The sequence below is a fragment of the Cervus canadensis genome, chromosome 2 (assembly GCF_019320065.1).
Source record: "Cervus canadensis isolate Bull #8, Minnesota chromosome 2, ASM1932006v1, whole genome shotgun sequence".
Classification (NCBI taxonomy): Eukaryota; Metazoa; Chordata; class Mammalia; order Artiodactyla; family Cervidae; genus Cervus; species Cervus canadensis.
In genome coordinates, this window is record NC_057387.1 from 3,189,304 (window position 1) to 3,205,748 (window position 16,445).

Genomic DNA, 16,445 nt, shown 5'->3' on the forward strand with positions numbered 1-16,445 from the left:
GGAAACAGTAAAAATGAATATAAAAAAAATAGATTCATATCAATGTATGACAAAACCCAAAAAACAAAAAAAATAGATTCATATCAATGTATGACAAACCCCCCCCCCAAAAAAAATAGATTCATATCAATGTATGACAAAACCCAAAAAAAAAAAAAATAGATTCATATCAAGGTATGACAAAAACCAAAAAAAAAAATAAAATAAAAAAATAAAACTATTAATATATTTTAAACGTTTGCCTACATATCACTTAAAACACCACCTGAGATGTTCCATATCACCAGTGTCAAAGGCTGCATACCTTGGTAACCCTCAGATTGATGACTGTGTGAAGGAAGATCTTGTTCCTGCCTGTCCCATAGCTCTGGGATGGTGTGATGCACTGGACATCACCCTGGGGATGTAGAAATGAAAGGCACAGTCCCCGAGACCCACTTCAAGTAGAATATGCAGGGTCCTTGGGTCAGTTTTGGAAAGGCCACGCAGGGAAGGGAAAGTCGGTTTCCGTCAGATGGCTTGGGGAAGGACAGCTGTCATCCCAGCCAAGTTCACGGCTCCTCACCCATCAGGCTGGGCTGGCTCCTTCAGATGGCTTGGGGAAGGACAGCTGTCATCCCAGCCAAGTTCTCAGCTCCTCACCCATCAGGCTGGGCTGGCTCCTTCAGATGGCTTGGGGAAGGACAGCTGTCACCCCAGCCAAGTTCACGGCTCCTCACCCATCAGGTTGGGCTGGCTCCTAACGCACCTGTCACATGCTATCTTAGTGGCAGGCTCAAGGTGCACATTGGCTTCTTTAAATGTCACAGTCTTCCAGGGTTGCTGAAGAGGCTAAAATTGTTCTTTCTAATCAGTGACCGTCTGAGAAGATTTTTGGTTTTTCTGGCTTGAGCTCTTGGAAGTTGCCCTCTTCTCTCTCCTTCAGATGAACTTTCAGCTTGAGATCACTTCATAATTGAGTCATCTTGTACTTTGTGATGTGGTGGCTCTCCAAATCATCTCTGCTGTCCTTGATAGAGCACACGGGAGACTGCATGGGCTTCAGATTGACAGTTTGAATCTGGAATCTGCCACTTGCTACCTGGCTAATGCCAGGTAACGTGCTAGCGGTAAGGATACAAAAACAGACCGGTTCTCCCTTTCAGTTTAATGGAAAATACAAGGAAATAAATAAGCTGTTACTACCAAAACAGAAAAGGGCATCAAACCAGATTAAGAATATCAGGGAAGACTTCCTGGAGGAGGTGATACTTGAGTTAGACCTTGAAGGAGAAATAAAAACTTCTAGACAAAGGAGGTGGGGGCAAGTCATCCCAGCACTTGGAGCAGCATGGGGGTGAGGCTAAGCCCAAGTTGTCATTCATCTATAAAAGGCTGAGATGGTCTTCACGCCTTGTTGTCAAGATGGTAGAATGAGTTAATGTATGGAAATTGCCTGATGCTACTTAGGACACAGAAGAAGTGTCTCGCCCGTCCCTTTGAGCCCTTTAGCCACTTCTCTGTGGACCCACAGTGTGTGGTTCACCTCAGTTGTGGTCCTTAGAACATGGCAATTGGGATTCATCTGTTTATGAGACAAGTGTCCCTCATAGACTGAAACTCCTGGAAGGTTCTGGCCTCTTCAGACACAGGAGTGACTGTTCTTTCTACAAGTAGACCTTAACTAAGCTAGAAGAGCTGGCTTCCCTGATGGCTCAGCAGGTAAAGAATCCACCTTCCAATGCAGGAGATGCGGGTTCAATCCCTGGGTCGGGAAGATCCCCTGGAGGAGGAAATGGCAACCCACTCTAGTATTCCTGCCTGGGAAATCTCATAGACAGAGGAGCCTGGTGGGCTACAGTCCATGGGGTCTCAAGAGTTGGACATCACTTGGAAACAAAACAGCAAGAAAGCTAGGAGAAGCTCCAAGGGCAACTCCAGGTTGACATTTTTCTAGTGAGATATTTATGTTTAAGAATCGCTGCACAGTTACACCTCCAATGCTTCACGTTCCCCTCCAGAATGTGAAGAGAGTACCCCTTCTCTGCATCCTAGTCCTAGTACTATGTAAGTATCACTAAGGTCTCTGAAAGGCTTAAGACTGCCCTATAGTTTGGCTCCAGTAGAAGTGTGTCTGGCTCCAGTAGAAAGTGGAGAACTGGATGACTTCTGCAGGCCATGCTTACTGACCACCTCTCTGCATAACCCTCTCATGTTCCGTCCATGAGGACAACATGGGTGCCGTGGTGAAACCTAGCACCTGCTCATTCAGAATCTGTTCTTGCACTTTCTAACACCATACACAAAAATAAACTCAAAATGGATTAAAAATCTAAATGTAACACCAGAAACTATAAAACTCCTAGAGGAGAACATAGGCAAAACACTCTCCGACATAAATCACAGCAGGATCCTCTATGACCCACCTCCAAGAATATTGGAAATAAAAGCAAAAATAAACAAATTGGACCTAATTAAACTTAAAAGCTTTTGCACAACAAAGGAAACTATATAAGCAAGGTGAAAAGACAGCCTTTAGAATGGGATAAAATAATAGCAAACGAAGCAACAGACAAAGGATTAATCTCAAAAATATACAAGCAACTCCTGAAGCTCAATTCCAGAAAAATAAATGACCCAATCAAAAAATGGGCCAAAGAACTAAACAGACATTTCTCCAAAGAAGACATACAGATGGCTAACAAACACATGAAAAGATGCTCAACATCACTCATTATCAGAGAAATGCAAATCAAAACCACAATGAGGTACCATTACACGCCAGTCAGGATGGCTGCTATCCAAAAGTCTACAAGCAATAAATGCTGGAGAGGGTGTGGAGAAAAGGGAACCCTCTTACACTGTTGGTGGGAATGCAAACTAGTACAGCCACTATGGAGAACAGTGTGGAGATTCCTTAAAAACTGGAAATAGAACTGCCATATGACCCAGCAATCCCACTCCTGGGCATACACACCGAGGAAACCAGATCTGAAAGAGACACGTGCACCCCAATGTTCATCACAGCACTGTTTATAATAGCCAGGACATGGAAGCAACCTAGATGCCCATCAGCAGATGAATGGATAAGGAAGCTGTGGTACATATACACCATGGAATATTACTCAGCCATTAAAAAGAATTCATTTGAATCAGTCCTAATGAGATGGATGAAACTGGAGCCCATTATACAGAGTGAAGTAAGCCAGAAAGATAAAGACCAATACAGTATACTAACGCATATATATGGAATTTAGAAATATAGTAACGATAACCCTATATGCAAAACAGAAAAAGAGACACAGATGTACAGAACAGAGTTTTGGACTCTGTGGGAGAAGGCGAGGGTGGGATGTTTCGAGAGAACAGCATCAAAACATGTATATTATCTAGGGTGAAACAGATCACCAGCCCAGATTGGATGCATGAGACAAGTGCTTGGGCCTGGTGCACTGGGAAGACCCAGAGGGGTCGGGTGGAGAGGGAGGTGGGAGGGGGGATCGGGATGGGGAACACATGTAAATCCATGGCTGATTCATGTCAATGTATGACAAAACCCACTACAGTATTGTAAAGTAATTAGCCTCCAACTAATGAAAATAAATGGAAACTATATATATATATATATAATTATGATGCAGAATCTGTTCTTGCATGCCAGCCACACAGGGAACTGGGACTGTGATTTTCGGTGGGCTGCTCTGTTGTTCTCCCGAGTCTCTGCCCTGCTGCTGTGGACCCTAAAGTTCACAGCTCCTCTCTTCTGGAGAGGGTGCTCCATGCTGGGCTCCTGAGATGGAAGTTGGGTATGCTTCTTTTCTTTTATCTTGAGTTGCATCTAGGAGGAAACTTGGGCTCAACTTTTCTAGGAAAAGGTACCAGATGCCATCTGTCCAGAGCCCACTTCGCAGACACTTGTGGCCACAGCTTCCTATCCCCAGAGGAGAAACAGTCTGGGCAGGCCAGGTCACACTTGCCTTCTGGGCCTCTGTGGCGGCTGAGCCATGCCCAGCCATCCTGAGTCTTCTTCCCTAAGCGCTGATTAAGCCTACACTCTAGAGATTGGATAAGAACCTTATGGGACTAAAATGCAAAAGCTACAGACAGTGAAAGGCATGCTAACAGCCTCTGCCTTCCCCGTGATCATAATGGAATGTGTTCCCGACAGCAAGCACAGTGTTCCCTTCAGTTCTGAATCGCTAGCATCTGATGTGGTACCTGCACCATAATAGATGCTCATTACATGTGAATGAATGACTCCTGACTATATAGAGGCTCAGCCCTACCCTTGTTCTCAGAGCAAAATGAGTTTGAGCAGGGAATTCTGGGAGCAGCCCAGACACCTGCTCACTCCATCCCCCACCTGGGAGTTTGGTATGGACTCACCACCTTCCCTGTCTGACTGGCTCAGGTCACAGTCCCCCAGGCCTGGGGACTTGTGGGTTATGTCCCTGTGGCCCTGATTGTTGTTCTGATACAATTCAAGGTGAATTCCATGTGGCGTACCAGCGGACCTGTCCGATGGCAAGTCCTTTCTCCTTCCTGGTCTTTGCTGGCCTTTATTCTGCCAGCAGTGAGTTCACAGGTGTGCGGCTATGGCTGGAAGCAGGGGAATGATACAGGAGACAAAAAGAGGGGACTCTGTCCTCACACACCAACCCTCCCATCACCTTGACTTTTCTCTCCTTGCAGGTTCTCCCGGCCACACTGGCTCCACGTCCATGAGTCCATCGGCGGCCTTGTCCACAGGGAAGCCCGGGGACAGCCGCCCCAGCTACACCGACACCCCAGTGAGTGCCCCGCGAACTCTGGGTGCAGTGGGGGCCCCCCTCAACGCCCTGGGCTCTCCGTATCGTGTCATCACTTCTGCCATGGGCCCACCCTCGGGGGCACTGGCAGCCCCCCCAGGGATCAATCTGGTGGCCCCGCCTAGCTCTCAGGTAGGTGTGCGTCCGTCGTCTTCAGTGTCCTTCCAGACGTCTTTAACAGGTTCATCCTGCTGCTGGGCCAACACTCAGTAGGTGCTTAACGCGTGCTGGGGAAGGAACTGGGCTGTCTGTGTAGGCTTCCCCCCCGCACGGCCGTCACGGAGCGTGTCCTCAGGCGGCCGCAGAGAACTGACAGTGCCTCATGGTCCAGGCGTTTTGATGGTTCAGTCCCGGCTGTAATTTCAACATCTCTTAGGCCTGTTCGTCTTCCATGGGATGGACCCCCTTGATCCTTCTCAACTCAATACTAGGTATTTTTCAAGTCACTGAAGTGCCTGGTCCTTTTCCACATCCTGTAGGTGATACTGAAATGATCAGGATGTGGTCTTTGCTCTCCAGGAGTTTACCATTGAGAAGCAGGTTGCACATGGATAAATCTAAAACAAGGCAGACTGTTACATACATGTTATCTCTGAGATAGAGGCAAACATTGTGGAAACTCAGGGGCAAAAAACCCTCACTTTAGTTCCTAGTGCCTTTTGCTGCAATAGAGGCAAGGATGTATATGCGTGGTAGACATTGCTTTGCTGCTCTAAGAAAACTATAGGTTGGCCAGATGCTGTTTATTTCCTTCTAGCAATGTCACACTGAGATCATCCACCTTCATTTCTTGTAGTGGTCAGCTATTGCTTCAATGATTCTGCATAACAGACAATCCCCAAATTGCCATGGCTTACAAAAACACACAATTATTTTCTTACAAGTTTATGTGTTGTCTAGGAAAGTTCTAGATCCCCTGGTGGCTCAGGTAAAGAGTCTGCCTGCAATGCGGGCGATCTGGGTTCACTCTCTGGGTCAGGAAGACACCCTGGAGAAGGAAATGGCAATCCACTCCAGTATTCTTGCCTGGAAAATCCTATGGATGGAGGAGCCTGGCAGGCTACAGTACATGGGGTCACAAACAGTTGGGCATGACTGAGCCACTTCATTTTCTTTTTGGGCTTCCCTTATGGATCAACTGATAAAGAATCTGCCTGCAAAGCAGGAGACCTGGATTTGAACCCTGGGTTGGGAAGATGCCCTGGAGAAGGGAACGGCTACCTTCTCCAGTATTCTGGTCTGTAGAACTCCATGGATTGTATAGTCCGTAGGAATGAAAATCACAATCACAGAAAACTAATCAAACTGATCACATGGACAACAGCCTTGCCTAATTCAATGAAACCATGAGCCATGCCATATAGGGCCACCCAAGATGGACAGGTCATGGTGGAGAGTTCTGACCAAACGTGGTCCACTGGAGAATGGAATGACAAACCACTTCAGTATTCTTGCCTTGAGAACCCCGTGAACAGTATGAAAAGGCAAAAAGATAGGACACTGAAAGATGAACTCCCCAGGTTGATAGGTGCCCAACATGCTACTGAAGAACAGTGGAGAAATAACTCCAGAAAGAATGAAGAGATGGAGCCAAAGCAAAAACAACACCCAGTTGTGGATGTGACTGGTGATGGAAGTAAAGTCCAATGCTGTAAAGAATAATATTGCATAGGAACCTAAAATGTTAGGCCCATGAATCAAGGTAAATTGGAAGTGGTCAAACAGGAGATGGAAATAGTGAACATCGACATTTTAGAAATCAGTGAACTAAAATGGACAGGAATGGGTGACTTTAACTCAGATGACCATTATATCTACTACTGTGGGCAAGAATCCCTTAGAAGAAATGGAGAGCCCTCATAGTTAACCAAAGAGTCCAAAATGCAGTACTTGGGTGCAGTCTCAAAAATGACAAAATGATCTCTGTTCATTTCCAAGGCAAACCATTCAATATCACAGTAATCTAATGCCCCAATCAGTAATGTTGAAGAAATTGAAGTTGAATGGTTCTGTGAACACCTACAAGACCTTCTAGAACTAATACCCCCAAAAGATGTCCTTTTCATTATAGGGGACTGGAATGCAAAAGTAGGAAGTCAAGAGATACCTGGAAATAACAAGCAAATTTGGCCTTGGAGTACAGAATGAAGCAGGGCAAAGGCTAACAGAGTTTTGCCAAGAGAATGCACTGGTCATAGCAAACACCCTCTTCCAACAAAACAAGAGAAGACTCTACACATGGATATCAATAGATGGTCAATGCCGAAATCAGATTGATTATTTGCTTTGCAGCCAAAGATGGAGAAGCTCTATACAGTCAGCAAAAACAAGACTGGGAGCTGACTGTGGCTCAGATCATGAACTCCTTATTGCCAAATTCAGACTTAAATTGAAGAAAGTAGGGAAAACCACTAGACCATTCAGGTATGACCTAAATCAAATCCCTTAGGATTATACAGTGGAAGTCAGAAATAGATTCAAGGGATTAGATCTGATAGACAGAGTGCCTGAACAACTATGGACAGAGGTTTGCGATATTGTACAGGAGGCAGTGATCAAGACCATCCCAAAGAAAAAGAAATGCAAAAAGGCAAAATGGTTGTCTGAGGAGGCCTTACAAATAGCTGAGAAAAGAAGAGAAGCGAAAAGCAAAGGAGAAAAGGAAAGATATTCCCATCTGAATGCAGAGTTCCAAAGAATAGCAAGGAGAGATAAGAAAGCTTTCCTCAGTGAACAGTGCAAAGAAATAGAGGAAAACAACAGAATGGGAAAGACTAGAGTTCTTCTCAAGAAAATTAGAGATACCAAGGGAACATTTTATGCAAAAATGGGTTCAATAAAGGACAGAAATGGTACAGACCTAACAGGAGCAGAAGATATTAAGAAGAGGTGGCAAGAATACACAGAAAAACTGTACAAAAAAGATCTTCATGACCCAGATAATCACGATGGTGTGATTACTCACCTAGAGTCAGACATCCTGGAATGTGAAGTCAAGTGGGCCTTAGAAAGCATCACTACGAACAAAGCTAATGGAGGTGATGGAATTCCAGTTGAGCTATTTCAAATCCTAAAAGACGATGCTGTGAAAGTGCTGCACTCAATATGCCAGCAAATTTGGAAGTCAGCAATGGCCACAGGGCGGGAAAAGGTCAGTTTTCATTTTAATCCCAAAGAAAGGCAATGCCAAAGAATGTTCAAACTACCACACAATTGTGCTCATCTCACATGCTAGCAAAGTAATGCTCAAAATTCTCCAAGCCAGGTTTCAACAATATGTGAACTGTGAACTTCCAGATGTTCAAGCTGGATTTAGAAAAGGCAGAGGAACCAGAGATCAAATTGTCAACATCTGTTGGATCATTGAAAAAGCAAGAGAGCTCCAGAAAAACATCTATTTCTGTTTTATTGACTAGGCCAAAGCCTTTGATTGTGTGGATCACAATAAACTGTGGAAAATTCTGAAAGAGGTGGGTATACCAGACCACCTTACCTGCCTCCTGAGAAATCTGTATACAGGTAAGGAAGCAACAGTTAGAACTGGACATGGAACAACAGACTGGTTCCAAATAGGAAAAGGCTGTATATTGTCAAGGCTGTATATTGTCACCCTGCTTATTTAGCTTATATGCAGAATACATCATTTGAAATGCCAGGCTGGATGACACACAAACTGGAATCAAGATTGCTGGGAGAAATATCAATAACCTCAGATATGCTGATGATACCACCCTTATGGCAGAAAGCAAAGAGGAATTAGAGAGCCTCTTGATGAAAGTGAAAGAGGAGAGTGAAAAAGCTGGCTTAAAACTCAACATTCAGAAAACTAAGATCATGGCATCTGGTCCCATCACTTCATGGCAAATAGATGGCGAAACAGTGGAAACAGTGACAGACTTTATTTTTTGGGCTTCCAAATCACTGCAGATGGTGACTGCAGCCATGAAATTAAAAGGCACTTGCTCTTTGGAAGAAAAGCTATGACCAAACTAGGCAGCATATTAAACAACAGAGACATTACTTTGCCAACAAAGGTCCATCTAGTCAAAGCTACGGTTTTTCCAATAGTCATGTATGGATGTGAGAGTTGGACCATAAAGAAAACTGAGCGCCAAATAGTTGATGTTTTTGAACTGTGGTGTTGAAGAAGACTCTTGAGAATCCCTTGGACTACAAGGAGATCAAATCAGTCAATCTTAAAGGAAATCAGTCCTGAATATTCATTGGAAGGACTGATGCTGAAGCTGAAGCTCCAATGCTTTGGTTTCCTGATGCGAAGAACTGACTCATTTGAAAAGACCCTGGTTATGGGAAAGATTGAAGGAAGGAGGAGAAGGGGGCGACAGAGGATGAGATGGTTGGATGGCATCACATACTCGATGGACATGGGTTTGAGTAAACTCTGGGAGTTGGTGATGGACAGGGAAGCCTGGCGTGCTGCAGTCCATGGGGTCACAAAGAGCTGGACACCACTGAGGGATTGAACTGAACTGAGGAAGGTTCTGTTTCAGTTGGTGGGGGAGCTGGTCTAGGCTGCAGCCTGGGTGCAGGTCAGCTCTTCGTGTCCCGACTACAGGAGCAGCAGCTTCTTGGGTCATGCTTTTCTCAAGGTATCCCTCAGGAGTGGGAAAGTCTAAACCAAATCAGGAAAATACAGTGAAGACTCTGCTCACATCATGTCCATTGATATCCCATTGGTCTAAGGAAACTGTATGACTGACTCCAACACTGGTGGGACAGGGGAATAATTTGTGCCTGTTAGTGTAAGAAACTATAAAGACACAATGCAAAGGATATGAAGAATTAGCAGGAGTGAAGCACTAGGAATAATAACCCTGTCTACCACACTCTCTCACTGTGCTGGTATCTCACAACTGGGGTCAGTTGTCCCAACCACCAGCACGTCTAGCAGTAGAATTAGTAGATCTTATAGTCTCTTTTGAATTGATAGCTTGAAGAATAGACAAGGCCCCTATGGTTTAGCATTTCTTACTGCTACAAAGAGAATTTCAGAGACTCTCCCGAGAGAGAGAGAGTGTGCTCAGAGTCTAAAAGCAAAGCCATGTGGAGTCATAGAATGTTATAGCCAGTAAGGACTTCAGAAAGTTTTTCATCTGTGGATTAAAGAAACTGGAGAAGACCTTATCAGTTCTCTAGCGTAGGGATTACAGAAGTCAGGGGCCAGACAGGTAACACAGGAGGGTGAATGAGTCTGGTGGGGTCTGTAGAGAGCTGCTCTCCCCACTTGAAGCCATTCAAATTCAGAGACTTGAAGTATTTCATGGCCAAGCAGAGTACTTCTGTGGGTCCCATTTGGCCAGTCCTTTTAACCCTGATTTGTAATCTAATGGCCCTCACCTGTAGGGTCTTTCTCAGCATACACAGTTCTCCCTCATCCCATATTTTGGCCCTCGTGTGAGTTGTAAAAGCCCCACAGAGGATTCTAACTGCCCCATCCCTGCCCAGCTGAGAACCACTAGTTCCGTCCAGGCCCCTCATCCCACATAGGCCCAGTGGGCTCAGGTGATGTGTCCAACTTCACACAGCTAGTCACAGTGGAGCCAGGGTTAGACCCCAAGTCTCCACGGGCCACTCAGTCTCCATGACGCTGCATTTACTCACAGCCATGGTGTCTTCTGTCTTAACAGTGACCCCAGGATCTTCCTGTTGGCTGCCAAGGATTAAAAGATGAATATCATGCAGATAAGTTGCAGCATTGTGTAGGTGTAGGGACAGAACCGAAGGGAGCATAGCAAAGGGACCTGAGAACTTCCAGTCTTGTGTTCCATGAGAGTGTCAGCCTCTCAGAGAAGTGGAGGCCAGACAGCAGTGGGAGGGGACATGGATTTATGCCACTTTCTCCCTCTGTCATCAGCAGAGCTGGTAACACTCTACCCTTTAGAATGCGGGACCTTGAAGAGATTTGTTTATTCATTTTCATTCATGTGAATGGATTCCAGGAGGGCAGGTCAAAGTCAATAGATTAGAGACAGAAAGAGAGGTTGAAGTTCTGGAAGTAAAATTTTGCAAAGGACACTCACATTTATTCAAATAACTATTTAGCAGGACCTACTCTGTGTCACTATTTGACGCTGTCCTAGGTTCCTGGGATAAGCACTGAATAAGTCTTTCCTTTCATGGCAATTATACTGCAGCAGGCAAGACAGACAAAAACCAAATGAATGAACCAGATAGTTTCAAATGACCATGACTATATTCACGAAGATATAAAACAGGGTGAGGTGATGACCAGTGACAGGGTGTGTGGGTGGGGAGGGGGCAAGCCACTGGCCCTCCAAGCCTGCTTTTAGACACACTCCAGTCTCACTGAGCCAAATCTGGCCAACAAATTCAGCTCCACAGCCGTGTGAGTGGCAGGGCCGCTCTTCCTGGACATGTGTCTGTACAGAGGGATTGGGGTTGAAAGGTCAGCTGGAAGCTCTGGTCCTGGCCAACTGGGTTGTGTGCAGAGGCCGAAGCCAAGTTTTTCTCTGAGAGCTGTATTCAGCTTGCCAAGCACTGGTGAAGCTCAGCAGCCCGACACAGAGCTGTATTCGGGGTTTGGTTTCTGGAGCCACGGGGCAGTGACACTTTGCCCAGTTAACCAGGTGACTCGGGACATTCAGTGCCTGCAGTGTTAGCCACCGTGGGCTGGGCTCTGAACGCTCCAGATAGACGGTTCCTATGCATCCCTCCTTTCTCGCCCAGGACTGAGCCTGAGTGGAGTTCATGTGGGAACATGTGTCTTCTGTGACCTGGGTCTCGGGTGAGTGTGATTTAGGGGTGAGGGGAGGAAGGAGGTGCTCGGGGTGAGAGAAGGCGCGGTGTCCTGTTCTGTGCTCTGCCTTTCTGGTGTTTGAGCTTCTCTTTTTGCTCTTGTTGGATTTTCGGTCTTGAGAAGTAAGAGAACTGAACTGATTACTCCGGAGGCAAGGACCGTGTAACCTTTCGCAAGTCATCACTCTGAACTTACATTTGTCTCAGTTCCTTTTTCTCTATTGTGGGGTAACACACTTTGCCCTGATTACCCTACAGAGACTTTTTGTATATATCAAACAAGATGTGGACTTAAGAAATTACTTCCTAGGTGCTTATGATGCTCTATGGCCATAAGGTGGTATTATTTTTACTATTAGTATTATTATGCCCAGGTGGTATATCAGGCACCAAGGTGATGAATGTTATATACCTACGTGATCATTAGTCCAAGTGTGTGTTCTTTGTTGTCGAAAGGTTCCAGAGAAGTTCATTTCGACAAGCATTCATTACACCAAGAACTGGAAATTTTAAAAATGTACAAGACTCAGTCCCTAGCCTGGGGAGGATCTAAGTGGAGTGAGCTGTTTCCCAAAACAACATGTATATAATTGAGGAGATATTTATGCAGCTTTCTGACAGATGATCTAGATTACATTTTATAGTGTGTGTGTGTGTGTGTGTGTGTGTGTAATGCTGTATTTTTGTAAGTTTGATGTCTGTTGGCTGGACTCCGAAGCAGGACCTACAAGTCTTTGGAAGGCCCCCACCTCATTCACCTGTCCCAACCCTGCTGCCTGACCTGGGTTCTGTCACTGATAATTCCCGCCTAGGTAGTGATTGATAACTGAATTGTTGCCCTTTCAGATGTTTGCATTTTTACAGAGCTTACTTTGATAATAAAAGTTGCAAATGTAAGACTTCCCCAGTGGTCTAGTGGTTAAGACTCTGCACTCCCACTGCAGGGAACACACGTTTGATCCCTGATTGGGGAAATAAGATCTCACAGCTGTGTGGCGTGACCAAAAATTTAAAAATAATAAAAATATAGTAAAAATTTAAAAATGTTAGAGCTAGAACAGATCTTGAATACCATCTTGTTTAATGATTTTTAAAAAGCCATGAAGTCTTCAAGTGAAAGCATGTTTGGAAGCCATTGCACGTTAAGTAAAAACAGGTCTGGTGAACTCGAGGTAGGAGATGTGAAAACTTCTTACTCAACCTCCCCACCCCCTGCCACACTTGTTCTCAGCTTGGAAACCACTGCTTTAGTCTGTGCATAAGTTAAGTGCAGTCTCTGAGTGAAGTCATCCTGTCAGGACCACACAACAAGGCAGTGGCAAGTCCAGGCTCTGTACTTTTCATAGTGAAGACCCTCATTCGACTAAAGATATGCCCCTCTGAGGACTCCGCTCACTGGAAGAGGAGTGCCTGCCTGAATCCTGCCTGGCTGGCTGCGTATCTGCCTTGAATGGAATAATTTGGGCTGAAAGCAGCTCAGAAATGTGGGACCCGATGTTTGGTGATGGCTCCAGGGCATCTAGGATGCATTCGGTCCTTGGCTGAGAGTCTGCAAATGGAAGACAGGTCAGCCAAGTGTGTGTTTCTCCTTTTTCTCAGGAGCAGCCAGCCGCCTGGTAAATCCCAGCTCTGAAGTGCTCACTTCAGCAGGGCGGCTTCTAATGGAACAAGACAGCTGGAGCTGTGGGACTGGGACCAGGCAGCTAATGGGTTTGAGCTCTGGTGGCTGCCTTCAGTCTCATCTACCATTGCTCTTAGCCCACACAAACCCCAAGCCAGCAAAGAGATGGAGAGAGGAGAGGGCGTCAACCCACCTGTCCCCACCACTGCCTCCCACCACCATCCAACCCAGGAAGAGGAAGGGTTTTGGAGAGGGGCTGCCAGGAGACAGTGACCAGGTGCAAGTCTACTCCTCCAGGGGCTCATTGCCTATGAGGTGGGGACTGGAAGCAGCCAGGGCAGGGGTGGTCTGGGAGCTCCTGCCGCACAAGACAGACAAGGTGGGGAAGGAAGAATGATAAGCTGGGATCCAGAAGCTCAGGGTTCCAGCTCCAACATGTTAGATCCGGGAAGGTGCCTAACCTGGTACATGCTGCTGCTGCTGCTAAGTGGCTTCAGTCGTGTCCGACTCTGTGCGACCCCATAGACGGCAGCCCACCAGGCTCCCCCATCCCTGGGATTCTCCAGGCAAGAGTACTGGAGTGGGGTGCCATTGCCTTCTCCGAACCTGGTACATGGGCAGCTGCAATAGCCTCGGGTGTCTCTCTTCTCTTCCTTGTGCTGCTGCCTCATACTTTAAGGGCTTTTTTCCTTTGCTGGAAACCTCGTAGCTCCTCATGGCCTCTCAGATTAAATCCACTTGCTTTCCCTGGGCGATCAAGCCTCGGGCTTGGTTACAGCCCACCTCTTGGTCTTGTCTCCCATACATCCACCGGACACAAATAGTTGGGTTTCTCTCCAGGCCTTTGTTGTCAAAACCTTTCACCCACTGGCTCATTCAAATACCATTCTTTTTTTTAAAGTTGTCAGGTCCCAGATCAAATGCTCCTTCCTTCAAGACACCTTCCCTAATCTTGCCTGTGGTCTTTCTCTCCTAAATTATCCCAGCCGGCTTTTTGTCTCACTGATGGCCGGTTTCCTGAGGCAGTGCCCGCATCTTCTCTTTTGCATACCAGGAGGACCTGTGAGTGAATGAATAAGTGAACCTCATTATGGCTCAGTTTCCTCAGCTGGAAAATAGGAAAACCTCATAGGGTTGTTGTGAGGGTTAAAATAGTTGGCTCTGAGCAAACTTTCCTTGGATGGTAGCACTGAGTAGCAAGAACAATAATTACTATTCTGTGATCACTGCAGACTGGAGAAGGTGGAACTGGTCCTACTGGAGATGGGAGTGGGAAGGGAAGGTGGGTGAGGGTCTCCTGAGCCCCAGGTGAAATTGTCTTCCTCCTTATTCCCTTGATCTTTCTTATCCATTTCAGGATTTGCAGACAAAGGTCAGTTAGAGAGCTCTCTAAAATATTTCCATTTCGTGGGATGGATCTAACTTTCCTTGAGATGCTGAGAATTCCTAGCACATAGCAGAATGTTGGTTCATAATAAACATTCAAAATCTGAGTTAATCGGATTTTATTGGGATGATAATAGCTCCAATTTATGGAACATCTACTGTGTACCAGGCAATGTGACAGACATTTTACATTATCATCTCATCTAATCCTCCCAGTGACTCTTTAAGTTAGGTATTACTATGTACACTTTACAGACAAGGAGACAGAAGGTCAAGGAAGATTAATAAGGAGGAATGTTGACCTGGAATCCAGGACTTCTTTGAAGTCATGCAGCTAATAAGGGCAGATGGGGAGTCAATCCCAGGGCTGTGTGATTTCAAAGCAAGTTTTCTCCTCTACATCAGTGTTTCAGAACCCTGGACTGCCATTAGCATTATCTGATCAACTTAAAGAAGTGCCAGCACCAATGACCCTCAGACCATTTCTTGGTGTGGGACTTTGGAATTAAATTTTTTCCAAAGTTCCCAGGAGTACATTCGGTGATGAGAACCACTGTATTAAACCAAAAGAAAAAAAATGCTGAACATAAATTCTAGATATCTTGTCTTAGCCTTGTACAAAAAGGAGGGAGGAGGAGGAAGAGGAGGGAGAATTCCCTCATCACATATGTGTTTTCATCTCTCACACAAATTAATTTTTAAAAATTCCTGGTGACTTTGATTTCAAAGCAAGGCCCTGAACGCTATCTTTTCTTTTTCGCATCACTTACAGCATTTAATCCAGAACCTCTGCCCACCTCCTGCTCAATAAATGTTTGTTTAGTGAATTGAAAAGATAGTAAATCTTGAAGGAACCTAACTCAGGCTCTGTTATATTTTATGTTTTATTGATCATTTCTTCTGTTTCAAAGGCCTTAAATAGGGAAGAAAATCCTACCTTTGGTTCAGTTTGGGAGCTGCAGTCACTTCGGTTAGGCAATGTGATTCAGAATTCATATAGACCATGCAAAAGTCAGTGGACCCTCCCTAAAATCCCCAGGTATTCACCAGGTGCTGTTGCTGGGCACTTGAACACATGCGCACTCAGCATCACCTTTGTTTGAATTTACTTGGAAGTATTCTTAGTTTTTGTGTGTGTTCTGACTCCTCACTGAGATTGTGGCCAGTTTTGAGGAATGAGAGACAGATCTAGATGTTATATCTCCCTTGACAGTGTCTAGAATGTTGACCTGTACCCATGGGTGCAGAAATGCTGCCGACTGGATGACGGACTCATGTTTATTTAACTTTTCTTTGATGAATAGGAAACAGGTAGCAGTGGCTTCTCAGTCATCTCCATTAGCGCACCAAGAGACGTGGAGTTGGTGGTGGTGAGGAGCTAATGTTAACTGGTGCGAAGGGGTGAGGAAAGGCATCTCACAATGTTCCTTTTTTGAGCCATTCAGTTCTACCAATTCCCTACTGATCTCAGAGAGACAGCAGTGAGCGATCCTGCAAAGAGATCTTAGCTCCCTGCCCAGGAATTGAACCCGGCTAACAGAGGATGAGATGGCTGGATGGCATCACCAACTCGATGGACGTGGGTTTGAGTAGACTCCGGGAGTTGGTGATGGACAGGAAGGCTTGGTGTGCTGCGATTCATGGGGTCGCAAAGAGTCGGACACAACTGAGCAACTGAACTGAATTGAACTGAACCTGGATGAAAACCAGGAATCCTAGCCAACCAGGGACGAGAGGTTAGAAGCAAAGTGGCCCTGGCTCTTTCCCCTGTTGGAAAGCAAGAATGTTTCATGGAGGCAAAAGCTGTAAAAATAGGTACAAAGTTTATTAGAGACAGAGCATAACATGTATGGGAGAGCACACAGAAAAACAGT

The 16,445-nt window shown here is 45.5% G+C and overlaps 1 protein-coding gene across 2 annotated transcripts in view; it reads left to right on the forward strand.

Annotated features, from left to right (window-relative positions):
* The window catches only part of RXRG (retinoid X receptor gamma), a 51,890-nt gene that overhangs the window by 14,476 nt on the left and 20,969 nt on the right, over positions 1 to 16,445 (forward strand). Inside the window, exon 2 of one of the 2 annotated variants that reach the window (XM_043450542.1) lies at positions 4,672 to 4,919. In XM_043450542.1, the coding sequence (XP_043306477.1) occupies positions 4,672 to 4,919 (248 nt within the window). Of the gene's footprint in view, positions 1 to 4,671; positions 4,920 to 11,400; positions 11,554 to 16,445 lie in introns of those variants that run through there. The other variant, XM_043450549.1, reaches the window with a different exon arrangement.